The sequence below is a fragment of the Brachyhypopomus gauderio genome, unplaced genomic scaffold (genome assembly GCF_052324685.1).
Source record: "Brachyhypopomus gauderio isolate BG-103 unplaced genomic scaffold, BGAUD_0.2 sc264, whole genome shotgun sequence".
Classification (NCBI taxonomy): Eukaryota; Metazoa; Chordata; class Actinopteri; order Gymnotiformes; family Hypopomidae; genus Brachyhypopomus; species Brachyhypopomus gauderio.
Genome location: NW_027507085.1, coordinates 11,469 through 28,278, shown reverse-complemented (window position 1 = coordinate 28,278; position 16,810 = coordinate 11,469). Strand labels below are relative to the sequence as shown.

Sequence of the window (16,810 nt, the reverse complement as noted above, 5' to 3'; positions counted from 1 at the left end):
AGTTTGACCAAAATAAATGAATGAAACTGATCCAGGAGTCAGGACAGCCATCTCCTGCTTTCTGGAACCCAGGTCCATAATCAAGGTCCACGTCACCCCTGGCAGCACGCGGCGTCCTGACATCACCTGGTCCCTCTCTGGATGTTTCCAGCGAGAGTTAACGATGTTACCGAACAATGTAAAGGTTCACTGACGACAGACGAACAACCGCACGACAGACCAAACGTCTACGGCTACAGTCACAGCACCTCGACCCCCAACCCACTGAGGTTAGTGTTGAAAGTGCAAATCTCTTCACACGGGGGTTACATGGGGCACGAGAGTTCTGATCACACACTGCGTCTGCTGCCACACCCTTCTCTCCAGACGTCTGTCTCGTCTCGTCTATTAGAGACCCCCCTCCCCCTATTCCCCACACTCTCTTTTCTAACTCTTGAGAAAACATTAAATTTTTTTATTTTTCTCTCCACACCCCCCTTTCCTGCTTCAGAACTAGCACAACCCCCCCCTCCTGTGTTCTCCCCCCCCCCCCATATCCACCCCCCCCTCCTGTGTTCTCCCCCCCCCCCCCATATCCACCCCCCCCCCCCCCCTATTCCCCACACTCTCTTTTCTAACTCTTGAGAAAACATTAAATTTTTTTATTTTCTCCTCCACACCCCCCCTTTCCTGCTTCAGAACTTGCACAACCCCCCCCTCCTGTGTTCTCCCCCCCCCCCCCCCATATCCACCCCCCCCCTCCTGTGTTCTCCCCCCCCCCCCATATCCCACCCCCCCCCCCCTCCTGTGTTCTCCCCCCCCCCCCCCCCCCCCCCCCATATCCACCCCCCCGCGAGAATCAATTGCTCTCCTCTCATTAGAGGTCACACTACTCACCCAGAGCCAGCGGCCACACTTTTCAATTACCAGGAGGCTCCCATTGGCCCCTGGAGCTTCACACACACACACACACACAGTCTCTCACACAAAAGAGTCCTCTATGGAGTTATTGGGTCCAGGACAACCAATTTCTCTCAGCTTAATCAACAGTAGCTTGAACATGCCCATAGGGAGAGAGGGGAGAGGGAAGCGGGGGAGAGAAGAGAGAGAGAGAGAGAGAGAGAGAGAGAGTGAGAGAGAGAGAGAGAGAGAGAGAGAGAGAGAGAGAGAGAGAGAGAAAACATGACATGGGGACAGAGACAGACAGACTGAAAAACAAGACGTGATCTGTTACTGAAAGATGGACTTATTGTCAAAGGTGGAAGACCAATTACTTTAATCAAAACAAAATGTTAGAAATAGACTTGCAGAGTTGATCAAATAAACGTCTTGCGTCACCGTCTTACGTCACCCCGACATTCACATAGATTTTTCCTTTATTTGTTTTAATGTCAAACCCCTAAAAACACAATACAAATTATAAAGATAGTACACACCACTTTCAAGTGCATTAGAGTCTACAAAAAAATGGTATTGCGTTTGTTGTTGGTACAACTTAAAGCACTTTCAAAGCCAATGTTTATCCATGGCATCTAGCAGTGAGAACAGGCACATGACATGAGTGTTGTCTGGTCATGGCCACCAGGGGGCAATAACGGGCCCAAGACAGGTTATGAGGGAGCTTCCCAAACAGAAGAAAAAAAGATGAATAAGAGAGGAGTTCAGCGTCACGATGTCTCTGGTCTGGGAGGAAGCATGTGCTCACCTGAACCCTGTGGGGTCGGTGGGTGTGGCTTAGGAAGGCAAACTTGCTGATAGGCGAAACAGGCATGAATTGGAAGAAAAAAAAGGATCAAAAGAAATCCTTATTTGTAGAGGAGTCCTTATTTGTCACTGCGAGGGCCAATCGTGTTACAGCTCATTTTTTGTGTTACAGCCCCAGTTTTGACCATTTCAACTGTAATATTTGGCAACCTTTATCGTAGCATTTCTGGGTGACTGCTGGAGACCGATTAGAGGACGCCATCTTCCCATACCAGAACCAAACCTGCACTTGGGTCTGAGCTGAAACCGCACAGCAGAGTTCAGAGGTCATCTAGTGTGAGTGAAGTTCACACCCCCTAGCAGTAGGTGGCAGAAGAGAGTAAACCAAGAGTGAGAAAAGACAAGTGGGGGGGGGGAGAACAGAGCAAGCAGCAGACCCCCCCCCCCCCCCCCCCCCCTCTTCTAGAAGCTCCGCCCCTACAGCCATCTGGGCTGGTGACTGGTGAACGAGGTCTTCCCATTGGCTGCTGACGTGGCAGACGTGGGCGTGGTCTGTTAATGCTAATGACGGATTTGTTGCGTTTGAGAGGCCTGGGGTACATTTTTTTTTTCTTTCTTTATCCTATTTTATAAATTGGGTGAGTGTTATTAGATTCTCCTCGAGGTGAAAGGTCAGAGGTCAGAGTTTCTGGTTGGTAAAAAAAAGCCTTGGCTTTGGCACAGGTGGGGTTAACACGAGAGAGGACATCGGAGGGTGAGGCTGGCGAGAGCACGTCTCATCAGACTTCAGGTGTGTCTGCACCAGGTCAGCCAAAGCCTGGAGGAGAGGGGGGGGGGGGGGGGGGTTCAGTTTCAAGTTCCACACCAAATGACTACGATTTGTTTAATAATGGCTTGCTTACATCACTGATCATAGAGAATAAAAAAGCAGTTCTAACAGTTTATAACACATATAAACTCATATGTCTCATATGCTTCATCACAAAGCGCCCACCATTGTAGACTCAACAAATTGGTCCCTTGGGGGAGGTTGTGTGTGTATGCATGCATGATTTGTTCAGGCATAAATGGAGGCAAAGGAGAGGAATACAGCACTGAATCCACAAACCCCACACTAGCTTTTATAGATGAGAGAGAGAGAGAGAAGAGAGAGAGAGAGAGAGAGAGAGAGAGAGAGAGAGAGAGAGAGAGAGATGAGAGAGAGAGGAGAGAGAGAGAGAGAGAGAGAGAGAGAGACTTAAAGGGTGTAAGGGTGTAAAGGAAGAGAGGGGCTGAACTCTTCTGGAAGTCCGTGCCTGGTTGTAAGTCCCTAATGACCAGCACTGACCACTCTAATCCACCCGACACACACACACACAGTAAGTATTGTACATGTCAGTTCCAGACAGTCACATGGGGTGTGACATCACACCAAACCATGTGCTGCACAAATCCCCCTGGTCCATCTCATTCAGAACTCCATCATCTCCTACCTTGAAAAACAGGGGATTTCCATTCAGTGATTCTGCCCGCTTTATGTTTTCAACACCACACTGGAAAATACACACACACACACACACACACACACACACACACACACACACACACACACATACCCCAGTTAGAACACCACGGGGAAGTTCATGTGAACACACATGCTATGCTGTTCATTGTCAGCAGTGTTTTGACACACTGTAGTAAAAGGTCTTCCTGAAAATGGCCGTCCTTGTGAAGATATCAAGAATGACATTCTGCAGGGGGGGGTCACACTGACCGATGTCTGGTCTGCCTTTAGGATTGTGGTGGGCAGGGAGAGACAGATAGACAGATCAATGTGCAGAACGAGTGTAAGGAAACCACTCTGATAGATCCGTGGTTAATGGGGGTGTGTGTGGGCTCCTAGCTGGCTGGCATTAGTTAGGCTCGCTCATCTGAACACACACACACACACACACACACACACACACACACACACACACACACACACACACACACACACACACACACACACACACACACACACACACACACACACACACACACACACACACACACACACACACACCTCTTTCTTTCAGTGTATATCCCCTTCCATCCTACTCTGGTTCTGAATTTCTCTTTCTGTCCTCAGTCTGCTGGATCACACTCGCCCAAACCGGATCAATCCAGATCAGACCAAATCTGCCAGTCACACATAACTGAGGTGACCCTGTGCTACACTCACAAACACGGACACAGCAGCACAGACACGGCCAGCACAGACACGGCCAGCACCTCTTCTCCGAGGATCTGGGAGTACTCGATGTCCAGTTCGTGCAGGGTCTCGATGTGGTCGCTGGTGAAGGCGATGGGAACCAGTAGCAGGTTCTTCTTGCCTCTCTCACACAAGCCCCTGATGACCTCGTCCGTCTGGGGGCCGAGCCAGGACATGGGGCCCACCTACCAACACACATGTAGCAGCAGGTCGGTGTGTCTTTCTGTATTTGACACAGCAGGGTAAATAAAACCTTCTTGCTAAACACTCAAACATAAGAGAAGGATCCCTGCACAAATGAACAAATCCTACTTCCCCTGCAGAGAGCAGAGCCCTGCCTACCACACTGTCTTTAGTCACTTTCATACAAATATACACTAATTCCCATGTATTGTATATCGCAGGTGAAAAGTGCACTTTCACTAGACCACCACAAGATGGCAGTCTGCTAGTGTTTGTACATGGATCCCCTCTGGGGCTTTCGCAGTGTGTCATATGATCCAGGAGTATGAAGGGGAGTTTAACCTGCTTGAACAGTGGGAGCTGCTTTGTTGCATTATTGCTGTGAAATGAAGACGGATCTCCTGACACACCGATCCAGGGAAATGTGAGTAAACAAGCCCTTAGAGCAGCAGAGGATGGGTGGGGTGGGTGGAGCGAGTGGAGGGGGTGGCTCATACCTTGGATTGCCACACCAGACGATAAGGGTTACAGTGGCCCAATCTCTCCATCACCCTCTGTACAGTCGCTCCTACCTCCTGAGGGTACGGATCACCCCTGTTCACCACCTACACACACACACACACACACACACACACACACACACACACACACACACACACACACACACACACACACACACACACACACACACACACACACACACACACTGTCTGTGTTTGGTGTTATAGCACTCTGAACCAGCACAACACATACAACATAAACAGACTGGAGTGGGGCTGTGATTGTACAGATGTGCGTACAAATACTCACAGACAGGGGGAGTGAGTGAGCAGAGAACAGGATGACCACATCGTCTCTCTTCTCTGGAGGGAATTTCTCGAGCTCATTTAACACATGTTGAGCAAAACACTGAGAGAGAGAGAGAGAGAGAGAGAGAGAGAGAGAGAGAGAGAGAGAGAGAGAGAGAGAGAGAGAGGAGAGAGAGAGAGAGAGAGAGAGAGAGAGATTAATTAAAGTATTAATAAACTCAATTTAGCACAAAGGTAGGTGGCTATAATCGGTCCTTTAATGAAGCACAAAGTTAAGTAGCTATAATTTGTACTTTAATCCAGCTCAATGGTAGGTGGTTGTGATCTGGGTTTCAGCAGCACCAGTATGGGCTGTTCTTCAACTCTCCACTTCCGTCTCAGACGCACCTCAGACGCAGCTAACAAATGGCTCCATATAAAACAAAAAACTCAATGTTTCGGAGAAGGAAAATTGGAGACAGGAGTGTGAGGGGGTCAGAGGTTACAGAGAGGGGGTCAGAGGTTACAGTGAATAAATTAATAGATCAATAAAACAGCCCTAGAATACCCAAAGCAAGGAACCTCTGCTTCAGACCTGCGGAGGGAAACTGGAGATGGATCCTGAGGATCTCATTGCCCATCCAACCAAGATAAACTTCACAAAAGTCACAGAATGCAAAGATGGCTTTAACAAGGCAGAGAAACCTCCAAACCATCAGGAGAAGAAGTCCCCAGTCCACACTGCCAGGAGCTACATAGGACCAAGAACCTCAACCAGCACGACCACTACAGGACCCTCCTCTAGATAAACCTCAACCGACCACTACAGGAACCTCCAGGACTCTCCTCTAGATAAACCTCAACCGACCACTACAGTACCCTCCTCTAGATAAACCTCAACCGACCACTACAGGACCCTCCTCTAGATAAACCTCAACCGACCACTACAGGACCCTCCTCTAGATAAACCTCAACCGACCACTACAGGACCCTCCTCTAGATAAACCTCAACCGACCACTACAGGACCCTCCTCTAGATAAACCTCAACCGACCACTACAGGACCCTCCTCTAGATAAACCTCAACCGACCACTACAGGACCCTCCTCTAGATAAACCTCAACCGACCACTACAGGACCCTCCTCTAGATAAACCTCAACCGACCACTACAGGACCCTCCTCTAGATAAACCTCAACGACCACTACAGTACCCTCCTCTAGATAAACCTCAACCGACCACTACAGGACCCTCCTCTAGATAAACCTCAACCGACCACTACAGGACCCTCCTCTAGATAAACCTCAACCGACCACTACAGGACCCTCCTCTAGATAAACCTCAACGACCACTACAGTACCCTCCTCTAGATAAACCTCAACCGACCACTACAGGACCCTCCTCTAGATAAACCTCAACCGACCACTACAGGACCCTCCTCTAGATAAACCTCAACCGACCACTACAGGACCCTCCTCTAGATAAACCTCAACGACCACTACAGGACCCTCCTCTAGATAAACCTCAACCGACCACTACAGGACCCTCCTCTAGATAAACCTCAACCGACCACTACAGGACCCTCCTCTAGATAAACCTCAACCGACCACTACAGGAACCTCCAGGACTCTCCTCTAGATAAACCTCAACCGACCACTACAGTACCCTCCTCTAGATAAACCTCAACCGACCACTACAGGACCCTCCTCTAGATAAACCTCAACCGACCACTACAGGACCCTCCTCTAGATAAACCTCAACCGACCACTACAGGACCCTCCTCTAGATAAACCTCAACCGACCACTACAGGACCCTCCTCTAGATAAACCTCAACCGACCACTACAGGACCCTCCTCTAGATAAACCTCAACCGACCACTACAGGACCCTCCTCTAGATAAACCTCAACCGACCACTACAGGACCCTCCTCTAGATAAACCTCAACCGACCACTACAGGACCCTCCTCTAGATAAACCTCAACGACCACTACAGTACCCTCCTCTAGATAAACCTCAACCGACCACTACAGGACCCTCCTCTAGATAAACCTCAACCGACCACTACAGGACCCTCCTCTAGATAAACCTCAACCGACCACTACAGGACCCTCCTCTAGATAAACCTCAACGACCACTACAGTACCCTCCTCTAGATAAACCTCAACCGACCACTACAGGACCCTCCTCTAGATAAACCTCAACCGACCACTACAGGACCCTCCTCTAGATAAACCTCAACCGACCACTACAGGACCCTCCTCTAGATAAACCTCAACGACCACTACAGGACCCTCCTCTAGATAAACCTCAACCGACCACTACAGGACCCTCCTCTAGATAAACCTCAACCGACCACTACAGGACCCTCCTCTAGATAAACCTCAACCGACCACTACAGGACCCTCCTCTAGATAAACCTCAACGACCACTACAGGACCCTCCTCTAGATAAACCTCAACGACCACTACAGTACCCTCCTCTAGATAAACCTCAACCGACCACTACAGGACCCTCCTCTAGATAAACCTCAACCGACCACTACAGGACCCTCCTCTAGATAAACCTCAACCGACCACTACAGGACCCTCCTCTAGATAAACCTCAACGACCACTACAGTACCCTCCTCTAGATAAACCTCAACCGACCACTACAGGACCCTCCTCTAGATAAACCTCAACCGACCACTACAGGACCCTCCTCTAGATAAACCTCAACCGACCACTACAGGACCCTCCTCTAGATAAACCTCAACCGACCACTACAGGACCCTCCTCTAGATAAACCTCAACCGACCACTACAGGACCCTCCTCTACACAGGGCAGGTCTAGGCAGCTCATGCAGATTATATTAACCAGATTATATTAGCAGCTGACTGCCAGTGTGAGAGTGTGTAACCCCACTGCACTCAGATTAGTGAATGTTTGACTTTTTGACCTTTCGATCCAATTCTATCCAATTATGCTCAGTTTCATGTTAGTTCCCACAGGGCTTTTCACATAAACACCCACATTCTCAGAGTAAGGAGGAGTATTTGTAACGTTGGACATTGCCTTTAAAACGTTCCAGAAAAAGAACCAGAAACAGTTGTCAAGAAACAGTCGTGTAATAGATTCATGTCTTCATGGTTAATGAGGGTCTCTCCAGGTATGAGGTCATTTCTTCTGGTCACACAGATGTCCCCACACGTTAGACCTCACACAGCACCACACGCAATGTGCAACATTCTAACTACTGTTCAAAATATGGTGCACTTCAAATGCAAACAGGTTCATATGGGCAAGTGGGGTTAAAAACAACAACAAAAATGGACCCAGGACCCCTGTGAACGCAGCAGAAGGCACCGTGATAGGGCTTATGTGAGCTGATTCCAGATCAGCTGTAGGTAACAGAAAGGACACTCACCTCGATGAGCAGAGGGTGTGTGGGCCACCTGTCAATCACACTCCAGCGCATCTTCGGTGTGACTGCTCTGCTACTGTAGTATCTGTAGATAGCGTTCAGACTGCTGCCTGCTCTCACACACACACACACACACACACACACACACACACACACACACACACAATTAAAGGCTGATCCAATGATAAGGAGCCTGCGATTAGCACACAGACCCTCAGCTAGAGCTCTGTGTGGTCAAGATAAAACTTAAGGGTCACAGCTTTTCTAAATGCCCCATTAACATGAAATAATAAAGCTGATCTCACTCAACACAGACAGGAACCATAGTTTGGGAGACCCTGGGCTGGTGGGACAGTGGAATCGTATTTACCGCCCCTGTCCAGGGCGTTGGGCCTTCTGGCCCGGTCCTGGAAGTGCTGAGAACGGGTCCACAAGAACAACACCCACAACACAAGCACCCCAGCTGCTGGGCCACCAACACACAGCCTGTGTGTGTGTGTGTGTGTGTGTGTGTGTGTGTGTGTGTACCTGTTGTGGAACAGCTGTATTGAGGATACTGTGTAAATGCTACAGCTCTCTCTACTCCGTCCTTCTCCATCTCCTCGATGGCCTCTTCGGTGAGGGGCTGCACATAGCGGAAACCGATGTAGAACTTGTGTGGAGCTGTGTGGGGGTGGAGCAGCAGACACAAACATTATTATTACTACTATTATTATTACTATTATTATTACTTCTGTGCCTTATGACCACTTTCTAGAGGAGACATGTTCTAGACATCTGGTTCTACCATTTCTCCTTAACTGCATGACTTTTAGGGTCAGTTAACCAACACGGGTTGTAATTTCCCCTCGGAGTTTTATCTGTGGGAGGTCAAGAAGGGCGTAGTCAGCATTTTATCACCACCTCCTCCCTCACACACAGGGGAGGGGTGTGTGTGTGTGTGTGTGTGTCCCAGCATGTTCATAGAAACACAACTGTCCTCTTTCACCCAGGGCTTTAGATGTGTTTTATTGTATTCAGACGTGTTATTTTATTTTTTTATGCGTATGTGTCCATACAGAACTCTGCATGCACACAGACACACTGCATGTTAATCAGAGTTGGCTATTTGCTACAAGATGACTTGCCATAATGTTTTAGCTAAGGACAGAGCGGTTCTGAAAGATGTGTTGATAACATATACTCACAACCAGAGCTACTGACACTGCTTTAGATCTGCAGTAACGGTTCTCACAGGTCCATAGGAGCGGCCGTGCTATCACACTACGCAACCTGACATTTCGTTTCAAAGCATCTACCCTACAGTGAACTGTCCACAGCACCGACGCTCCTGGACAGATTCTGTACAAAGAAATGGTCTCAGACTGGTTCCTTCATCTCAACCAGCATTAGAACAAAAAGACTCAAACCATATCTGGGCAAAGAGAAGATGTTTATACTTATACTTTATTTATATTGTATTTAATAATATTTTGTATTTAATGTATTTAATAATACATTATTTCTAACAACCCACCAACCCCCCTCCCAGTAGTAATACGAACAATTACACTTTAAAAATAATAAAGCAATCACATGAACTCATCTAAAACTGGCACTTCATCTATTTACAGGTCACTAAATAATGAAACACAAAAGCAGAGAGAAGTGCAGCAGGTCCTCACCTGTGTCTGGACACATCTGGTCCAGGAGTGTGACCATGCCCTGGTCCTCACCTGTGTCTGGACACATCTGGTCCAGGAGTGTGACCATGCCCTGGTCCTCACCTGTGTCTGGACACATCTGGTCCAGGAGTGTGACCATGCCCTGGTCCTCACCTGTGTCTGGACACATCTGGTCCAGGAGTGTGACCATGCCCTGGTCCTCACCTGTGTCTGGACACATCTGGTCCAGGAGTGTGACCATGCCCTGGTCCTCACCTGTGTCTGGACACATCTGGTCCAGGAGTGTGACCATGCCCTGGTCCTCACCTGTGTCTGGACACATCTGGTCCAGGAGTGTGACCATGCCCTGGTCCTCACCTGTGTCTGGACACATCTGGTCCAGGAGTGTGACCATGCCCTGGTCCTCACCTGTGTCTGGACACATCTGGTCCAGGAGTGTGACCATGCCCTGGTCCTCACCTGTGTCTGGACACATCTGGTCCAGGAGTGTGACCATGCCCTGGTCCTCACCTGTGTCTGGACACATCTGGTCCAGGAGTGTGACCATGCCCTGGCCCTGCGTGGTGGTCCAGGCCCGGATGGGAGACCCGCCCCCGATTTTACTGTACTGCTCCTGGATCTTCGGGGTGCGACGTTTGGCTATGAAGGGCCCCAGTTTACTGGTACGGAGATCAAAGAGGGACAAACACAATGAATTACAGCTGTGCAAACGGCACCGGCCACACTGTCCCTGTGGGAGTGAGGGAAACGCTTCCCTGGTCTGGGTCGGTCGGTGTGATCATTCTTACCTCTGGACAGGAAGCTGCATCAGGTCGGTATCCATGAAGAGACGCAACAGGAAGTCGTGCACGTCCTCAAGCTTTTCTGGACCCCCCATGTTGAGCATGAGAATTCCGGTCTTGGGTTTTCTAGAACATGGTGAGACACGGTCAGGACAGAGTTACGGTTCCAGGTTCATCTTCAATAGTGTGGGAGGACCAGGGTGTCTTCAATACAACTTTTATTGAACTAGTTTTGTTGAGTTTTACTGGTATACATTCTAGCAGCTGTTGTCTGTACATATAAACAGCACCGCTACAGTCTTAACGCATTTCTTCAGAGGACGTAGACCGATAGACTTTATAAACTTATCAGACACACTGTCGGTAAACAGTGGAGTTTTCTGTACCGGTTTTCCTGTGAATTTGGAGCGGGCGGCCGGGTGAAGGCGGCAGCAGTAACTGTAGACTGACGTCTGACGCTCACGGAAAGTCTAACGTGGCCAACGCACCTGGACACTGAGGAGAAAAGACATTTCAAACAATACACTCGAAATGCATGCATTAAAAACCATCAAGAGCGTCGTACACTGCAGTAGCGTCGGGCGTGCACACAGTGGCGCAGTTGGACTGTGCGAGTTTGGCGAGAACGTTGTGTAACATGTAACATGATGTAAAAGGCTGTTTATGTTGACCATAATTAACTATAAACACGCGGTGTGTTTCCACTTATAAAAGGTGAATAATTACAAACGCATCTACAGACTTGTACACCCAACCAAACACCAAACATCATGACACACTGGTGAACTGGGGCGAGAAGAAGCGAACACACACCCAGACAACTGGTGCATGTTCAAACATCAACATGTAACACCAGGAACACATCGCACATGTGAAGCTCCTATGATAAATGAAGATATCTGTAACCGCCTGCACACCTTATATCTGCAGGTCTACCGCTTCATTAACGCGGTTAAACTTCACCAGCGCGACCAGCAGCCCGCGGCGCTGAAGGAGGAAGCGAGTAGACGGGAGACTTACAGCGCATTAGCCGACACGCACCGCCCAACATCTTCATCAGCTCCAACATCTCCGGGTCTGTGTGTATGAACTACTGCTGCGTCCTCGCGCCGCGCACGAGCTGGGCCCTTGAACGCGTCGCGAGCCGCGCGCCGAAAATGGCGTCATCGCGGTGGCTCCGCCCCTGCGCGCTTCCGTGCTCGCGCACCTCTCCAGTTTTAACTGAACAAAGTCGTGTTTGTGGTGTTCATACACCTCTATAAGGTGGAATTAAAGCACTTGTACGGCACTTTAAAGGTCCATTTCAATATTTCCCAGCCCGTTAAACTCAATTAAGTTAAATATTTATACACATACTCGAAATAATTCGCTTTTTATTCACATTATTTAATTGTTCTTTATTTTCAAAACGCCCAATCTTAACGTCTTCACGTTCTCTCGTGTTTCGTCCTGGAATTACAAGAGTCTCGTATTTGTTAACGTAAAACAGGAAAACTGTTCAGTCAGACAGATATTTGTGAACCCAACATTAATGTGTGTCTCCTCCGCGTGTGTTGTACACTCTGGCCGCTAGAGGGCGCTGGGCGTGTCTTCGCCGCCCTGTTTCCGTGGTGCGTCACGTGGGGCGTCACGTGGGGGTCTTTCACCAAGATGGCGGCGCTCAAGAGAAAACGTGGAAGCAGAGGAGCCGGAGCGAAGAAGGCTAAAAAAGTTAAATTCGTCGAAAATGGAGAGAAACAAGAAACCCCGACGGAGCAGACAAGCGTCGTCAGCGTGCCGCCTCCCGTCTCCATGGTAACACCCACTCTTTTACTCCGGGAACGTGTCGGTCCAGACTCGTTCCCACCAGGTCGGTCTGTCTGTGTGTGGTCGGTCGGTCGGTCTGCCTGTCTGTGGTCGGTCTGCCTGTCTGTGGTCGGTCTGCCTGCCTGTGTGTGGTCTGTGGTCGGTCTGCTGCTCACCAACGCGCGTCTCGTCTTCTCGTCTTCCAGGGCAAGTGGAAAAACAAAGAGCGAGTTCTTATCTTCTCCTCCCGAGGCATCGACTTCAGAACAAGACACTTGATGCAGGATCTCAGGACCATGATGCCGCACTCTAAAGCAGGTAGATCACAGCCACGCCCACGACACACCTGAGCACACCTGGACACACCTGAGCACACCGTGTAAGTGTGGAGTGTTCAGCGTTAGAAATGATCTTTCTGGTACTTTTCCTCCCACAGACACCAAAATGGACAGGAAAGATAAGCTGTTTGTTGTTAATGAGGTACGACTTTACATATTAGCTCCATGCAGTCCAGTTGTTTTCTTTTAATCCTGTGCAGCACTTTGAATTACTGAACTGTCTCCCTGTGCGCAGGTTTGTGAAATCAAAAACTGCAACAAGTGTTTGTTCTTTGAGGCGAAGAAAAAACAGGATCTTTACATGTGGTGAGCACCGAGACTTTAACGCTGTCGTTTACGAAGAATGGACCAGACTTTAGGAATGGACATTTAACCTTTCCGTGATCATTTTCCTTCACAGGATCTCCAATGTTCCTCATGGGCCTTCAGCGAAGTTCCTTGTTCAGAACGGTGAGTCTCTCTCATTTCTTGGTTCTTCATCTTAGGTCCCTCTTCTGAAACCGTGAAGAATGTGTTATTAGTGAGGCAGCCTGTGTCCTGAGACGCTGTCTAAACACACTCCCGCTTCACGTCTAGTGCACACACTGGCCGAGCTGAAGATGACGGGGAACTGCTTGAAGGGATCCAGACCTCTGCTCTCCTTCGACCCGGTGAGGAACGAAACCTCCTCTCGGATGGCAGTAACATCTCACATACGCAGTCTCACAACACGCGTTGATGTTGGTGATCCACACTGATCACGTGTTTCCTCCTTGACCTTGCAGGCGTTTGATAAGGAGCCTCATTATGCTTTGCTGAAGGAGCTGTTCACACAGGTATCAATATTAGCAGAATCTGGATTGTTTGGTCTCGTCACAGTAGTGTTGTTGTAGTTCCCGTGTGGTTTCTCCTCCAGATCTTTGCTACGCCGCAGTATCACCCGAAGAGCCAACCGTTTGTGGACCACGTCTTCACCTTCACCATCACGGACAACAGAATATGGTTTAGAAACTACCAGGTGATGACACGGTTTAGACTCGTGCAATTAAAATTACTATTCAAATACAAGTGTGCAAAACATTATTTTCATAAAGCATAGATGGTATTGAGAGGCATGATCCTGTAATTGATTTCATATTTTAATCAGTGTAAAGTGAATGTGTGGATATGGCTTAAGGAGCAGTGATGTCCAGCAGTGCAGTGGGTGGCGGGTGTCCACTTTAAAGCAGTCGCCCTCTTCTGGAGAGGCAGTTCACTGTAGTAGGACTACAGATGTGTATCTGCTTTCAGTGTCCGGTCAGTGCAGGTCTCCCTCCCCTGCTGTGTGGCCTGACGCTGGTTGTCATGTGTCCTCCAGATTATCGAAGAGGACGCGTCCCTCGTGGAAATCGGTCCCCGCTTCGTCCTCAACCTCATCAAAATATTCCAAGGCAGCTTCGGTGGCCCAACCCTCTATGAAAACCCTCACTTCCAGTCCCCCAACATGGTAGGTAGCACACTGAACACTTGTACGGAAGGAGTTGGGGATGAGATCTCAATGAAACACTCGGATCTGATGGCTCAGGCGGAAGTCATTATGAACAGGAGATGAGTTGTAACCGGTCAATTCAACATTGAACAGGAAATGAGTTGTAACCGGTCAATTCAACATTGAACAGGAGATGAGTTGTAACCGGTCAATTCAACATTGAACAGGAGATGAGTTGTAACCGGTCAATTCAACATTGAACAGGAGATGAGTTGTAACCGGTCAATTCAACATTACTCTTTATCTGTCCCCAAACCCGTCAGTGCTGTTCATGTTGTCAGTATGTCCAGGGTAATGAGCTACATTGCTGTAATTATGATCCATGACGGCCACATCCTGCTAAATTCACACACTATTGTTACTGCTAGACGGGTGTTAACAGCAGTTCCACACGGCATCCACCTGCTACTGAATAGAAGCTGTGTGTGTGTGTGTGTGTGTGTGTGTGTGTGTGTGTGTGTGTGGTGGTTCTACAGCCCCTGTGTGTGTGTGTGTGTGTGTGTGTGTGTGGTGGTTCTACAGCCCCTGTGTGTGTGTGTGTGTGTGTGTTTGTGTGTGGTGGTTCTACAGCCCGTGTGTGTGTGTGTGTGTGTGTGTGTGTGTGTGTGTGTGTGTGTGTGGTGGTTCTACAGCCCCTGTGTGTGTGTATGTATGTATGTGTGTGTGTGTGTGTGTGGTGGTTCTACAGCCCGTGTGTGTGTGTGTGTGTGTGTGTGTGTGTGTGTGTGTGTGTGTGTGTGTGGTGGTTCTACAGCCCCTGTGTGTGTGTGTGGTGGTTCTACAGCCCCTGTGTGTGTGTATGTATGTATGTGTGTGTGTGTGTGTGTGTGGTGGTTCTACAGCGTGTGTGTGTGTGTGTGTGTGTGTGTGTGGTGGTTCTACAGCCCCTGTGTGTGTGTGTGTGTGTGTGTGTGTGTGTGTGTGTGTGTGTGTGTGTGTGTGGTGGTTCTACAGCCCCTGTGTGTGTGTGTGTGTGTGTGTGTGTGTGTGTGTGTGTGTGTGTGGTTCTAAAGCCCCTGTGCGGGTTAGTTCTAGCTCCGTAAACACTGTCCCCTCCTCAGAAGCTTCACGTCCTGGTCTCTGCGTTCATGCTGTGCTCTTGGTTCTTTGTGCAGTACCGGCGTATCGCGCGCTTGTCCATGGCCGCCAAGCAGAAGGAGAAGCAGATGGTGAAGGAGATGCAGTTGGAGAAGAGGAAGGAGGTGAAGGAGATGCCCCCGAGTGACGTGGCGGAGGACGTGTTCGCCACGCCGGCGGAGGAGAAGCAGGTGGAGGTGGAGGTGGAGGCACCGGCTCCAGTGAGGAAGAAGAAGCTGAAGCTGATGGAGCTGAAGATGAAGACACGGCTGAAACGCAAGGGGCTGCGGTGAAGGTCGCAGCCCCATCCTGACCCCCGACCCCTGACCCCAGGTCAAGGTTTCAAGCTTACTGTGTCTTTAATCTAGAAGCTGCTCTGGTTGCTTCTCCATGTCCCCCATGAAGATACACGGGATTGCTTTCACATTCGGGAGGGGGGGTGCTTTCTGGACATTAAAATGTGGGCTTTAGGGCCTTAAACTGTGGCTTCCGTTGTATTTTTCCCCCTGGTATGTGACGCATGTTATTTTCAGTTTGATGGTTTTGTTCAATGTCACAGCCCAGGAACACCACGTGTGAACTTCATGAAACCTAAAGCCCCATTTTGTACTGTACTGTGTACAGGTGTAGAGTGAGCTGATCTGATTCATATCAAACTCTGCGTTGGTCGCGTGCTGATGTTTGTTACTATTGCTAGAAGAACATTAAACCTTTACCCGAACCTCTGGCTTCAGTGTTTTTGTGGGGAGTGGGGGTGAGCGCAGTGAATAAGAAGGTGAATTATACACCACTATATCTAACCCAACACACCAATAACCAAAATGATACGTATTCCTAGATGCCTACACAAAGTCGTACGCCTACCTACCTATTCATCTATCACACCACAATGACATTTAGAGAAGGATAAATATTTTCATGGAGCTGAATCACCTCACTAAATGGAACTTAAGTATATTATTTGTGCTAAAAAATTAATTAATGCTTATAAAATAAAAGGACATTTATGGTTTTTACTTTTAGTTTCCAATTGGTATTCAAACATAAAGCATGTACATTCCTCTTTCTGATGCAGGGTTGCCAACTCTCACGCATTGAGCGTGAGACACACGCGTTTGACCGTTTTCACACGCCACACTTCCGATATCTCACGCCGAAAAAAAATCCAGTTTATTTACCTCTGATCCACATATACAGTTTACGTTCGCCAAAATTTACACTCGCCACCTCCTCCAGGTCAAAATCTCACTCCAAGCGAACGTCAAAAGTTGGCAACCCTGCTGATGGAAAACACTTTTTATAACATGTTCAGTGGTTGATGTTATTCTTCTGTCGTCGTTGGAGATGTGGGCAGAAGGTGCTGAGGTAAA

At 48.7% G+C, this 16,810-nt stretch overlaps 2 protein-coding genes across 2 annotated transcripts; one reads left to right on the top strand and one right to left on the bottom strand.

Moving 5' to 3' along the window:
• Positions 1 to 1,207: 1,207 nt before the first annotated feature.
• On the bottom strand, positions 1,208 to 11,912 carry fech (ferrochelatase). Its single transcript, XM_076995882.1, is given in 13 exon segments — positions 1,208 to 2,417; positions 2,419 to 2,442; positions 2,444 to 2,500; positions 3,156 to 3,215; positions 3,937 to 4,101; positions 4,597 to 4,704; positions 4,910 to 5,008; positions 8,291 to 8,397; positions 8,816 to 8,950; positions 10,462 to 10,610; positions 10,740 to 10,859; positions 11,120 to 11,228; positions 11,754 to 11,912. Coding segments are annotated over 13 exon segments (1,299 nt in total). The 5' UTR covers positions 11,803 to 11,912; the 3' UTR covers positions 1,208 to 2,300.
• A 437-nt stretch (positions 11,913 to 12,349) lies between these two features.
• On the top strand, positions 12,350 to 16,161 carry bxdc2 (brix domain containing 2). Its single transcript, XM_076995883.1, has 10 exons — positions 12,350 to 12,527; positions 12,725 to 12,836; positions 12,955 to 12,998; positions 13,092 to 13,162; positions 13,257 to 13,306; positions 13,433 to 13,506; positions 13,621 to 13,671; positions 13,752 to 13,853; positions 14,193 to 14,321; positions 15,479 to 16,161. Exons 1-10 carry the CDS (start codon positions 12,384 to 12,386, stop codon positions 15,731 to 15,733), a joined length of 1,032 nt encoding a protein of 343 aa, XP_076851998.1. The 5' UTR covers positions 12,350 to 12,383; the 3' UTR covers positions 15,734 to 16,161.
• The last annotated feature ends 649 nt before the right edge of the window (positions 16,162 to 16,810 follow it).

Coding starts and splice junctions, on each gene's coding strand:
- bxdc2 (XM_076995883.1), top strand. CDS start 12,384: ATGGCGGCGCTCAAGAGAAAACGTGGAAGCAGAGGAGCCGGAGCGAAG. Junction 13,307..13,432: donor GAAGTTCCTTGTTCAGAACG/GTGAGTCTCTCT, acceptor CTTCACGTCTAG/TGCACACACTGGCCGAGCTG. Junction 13,854..14,192: donor TATGGTTTAGAAACTACCAG/GTGATGACACGG, acceptor TGTGTCCTCCAG/ATTATCGAAGAGGACGCGTC.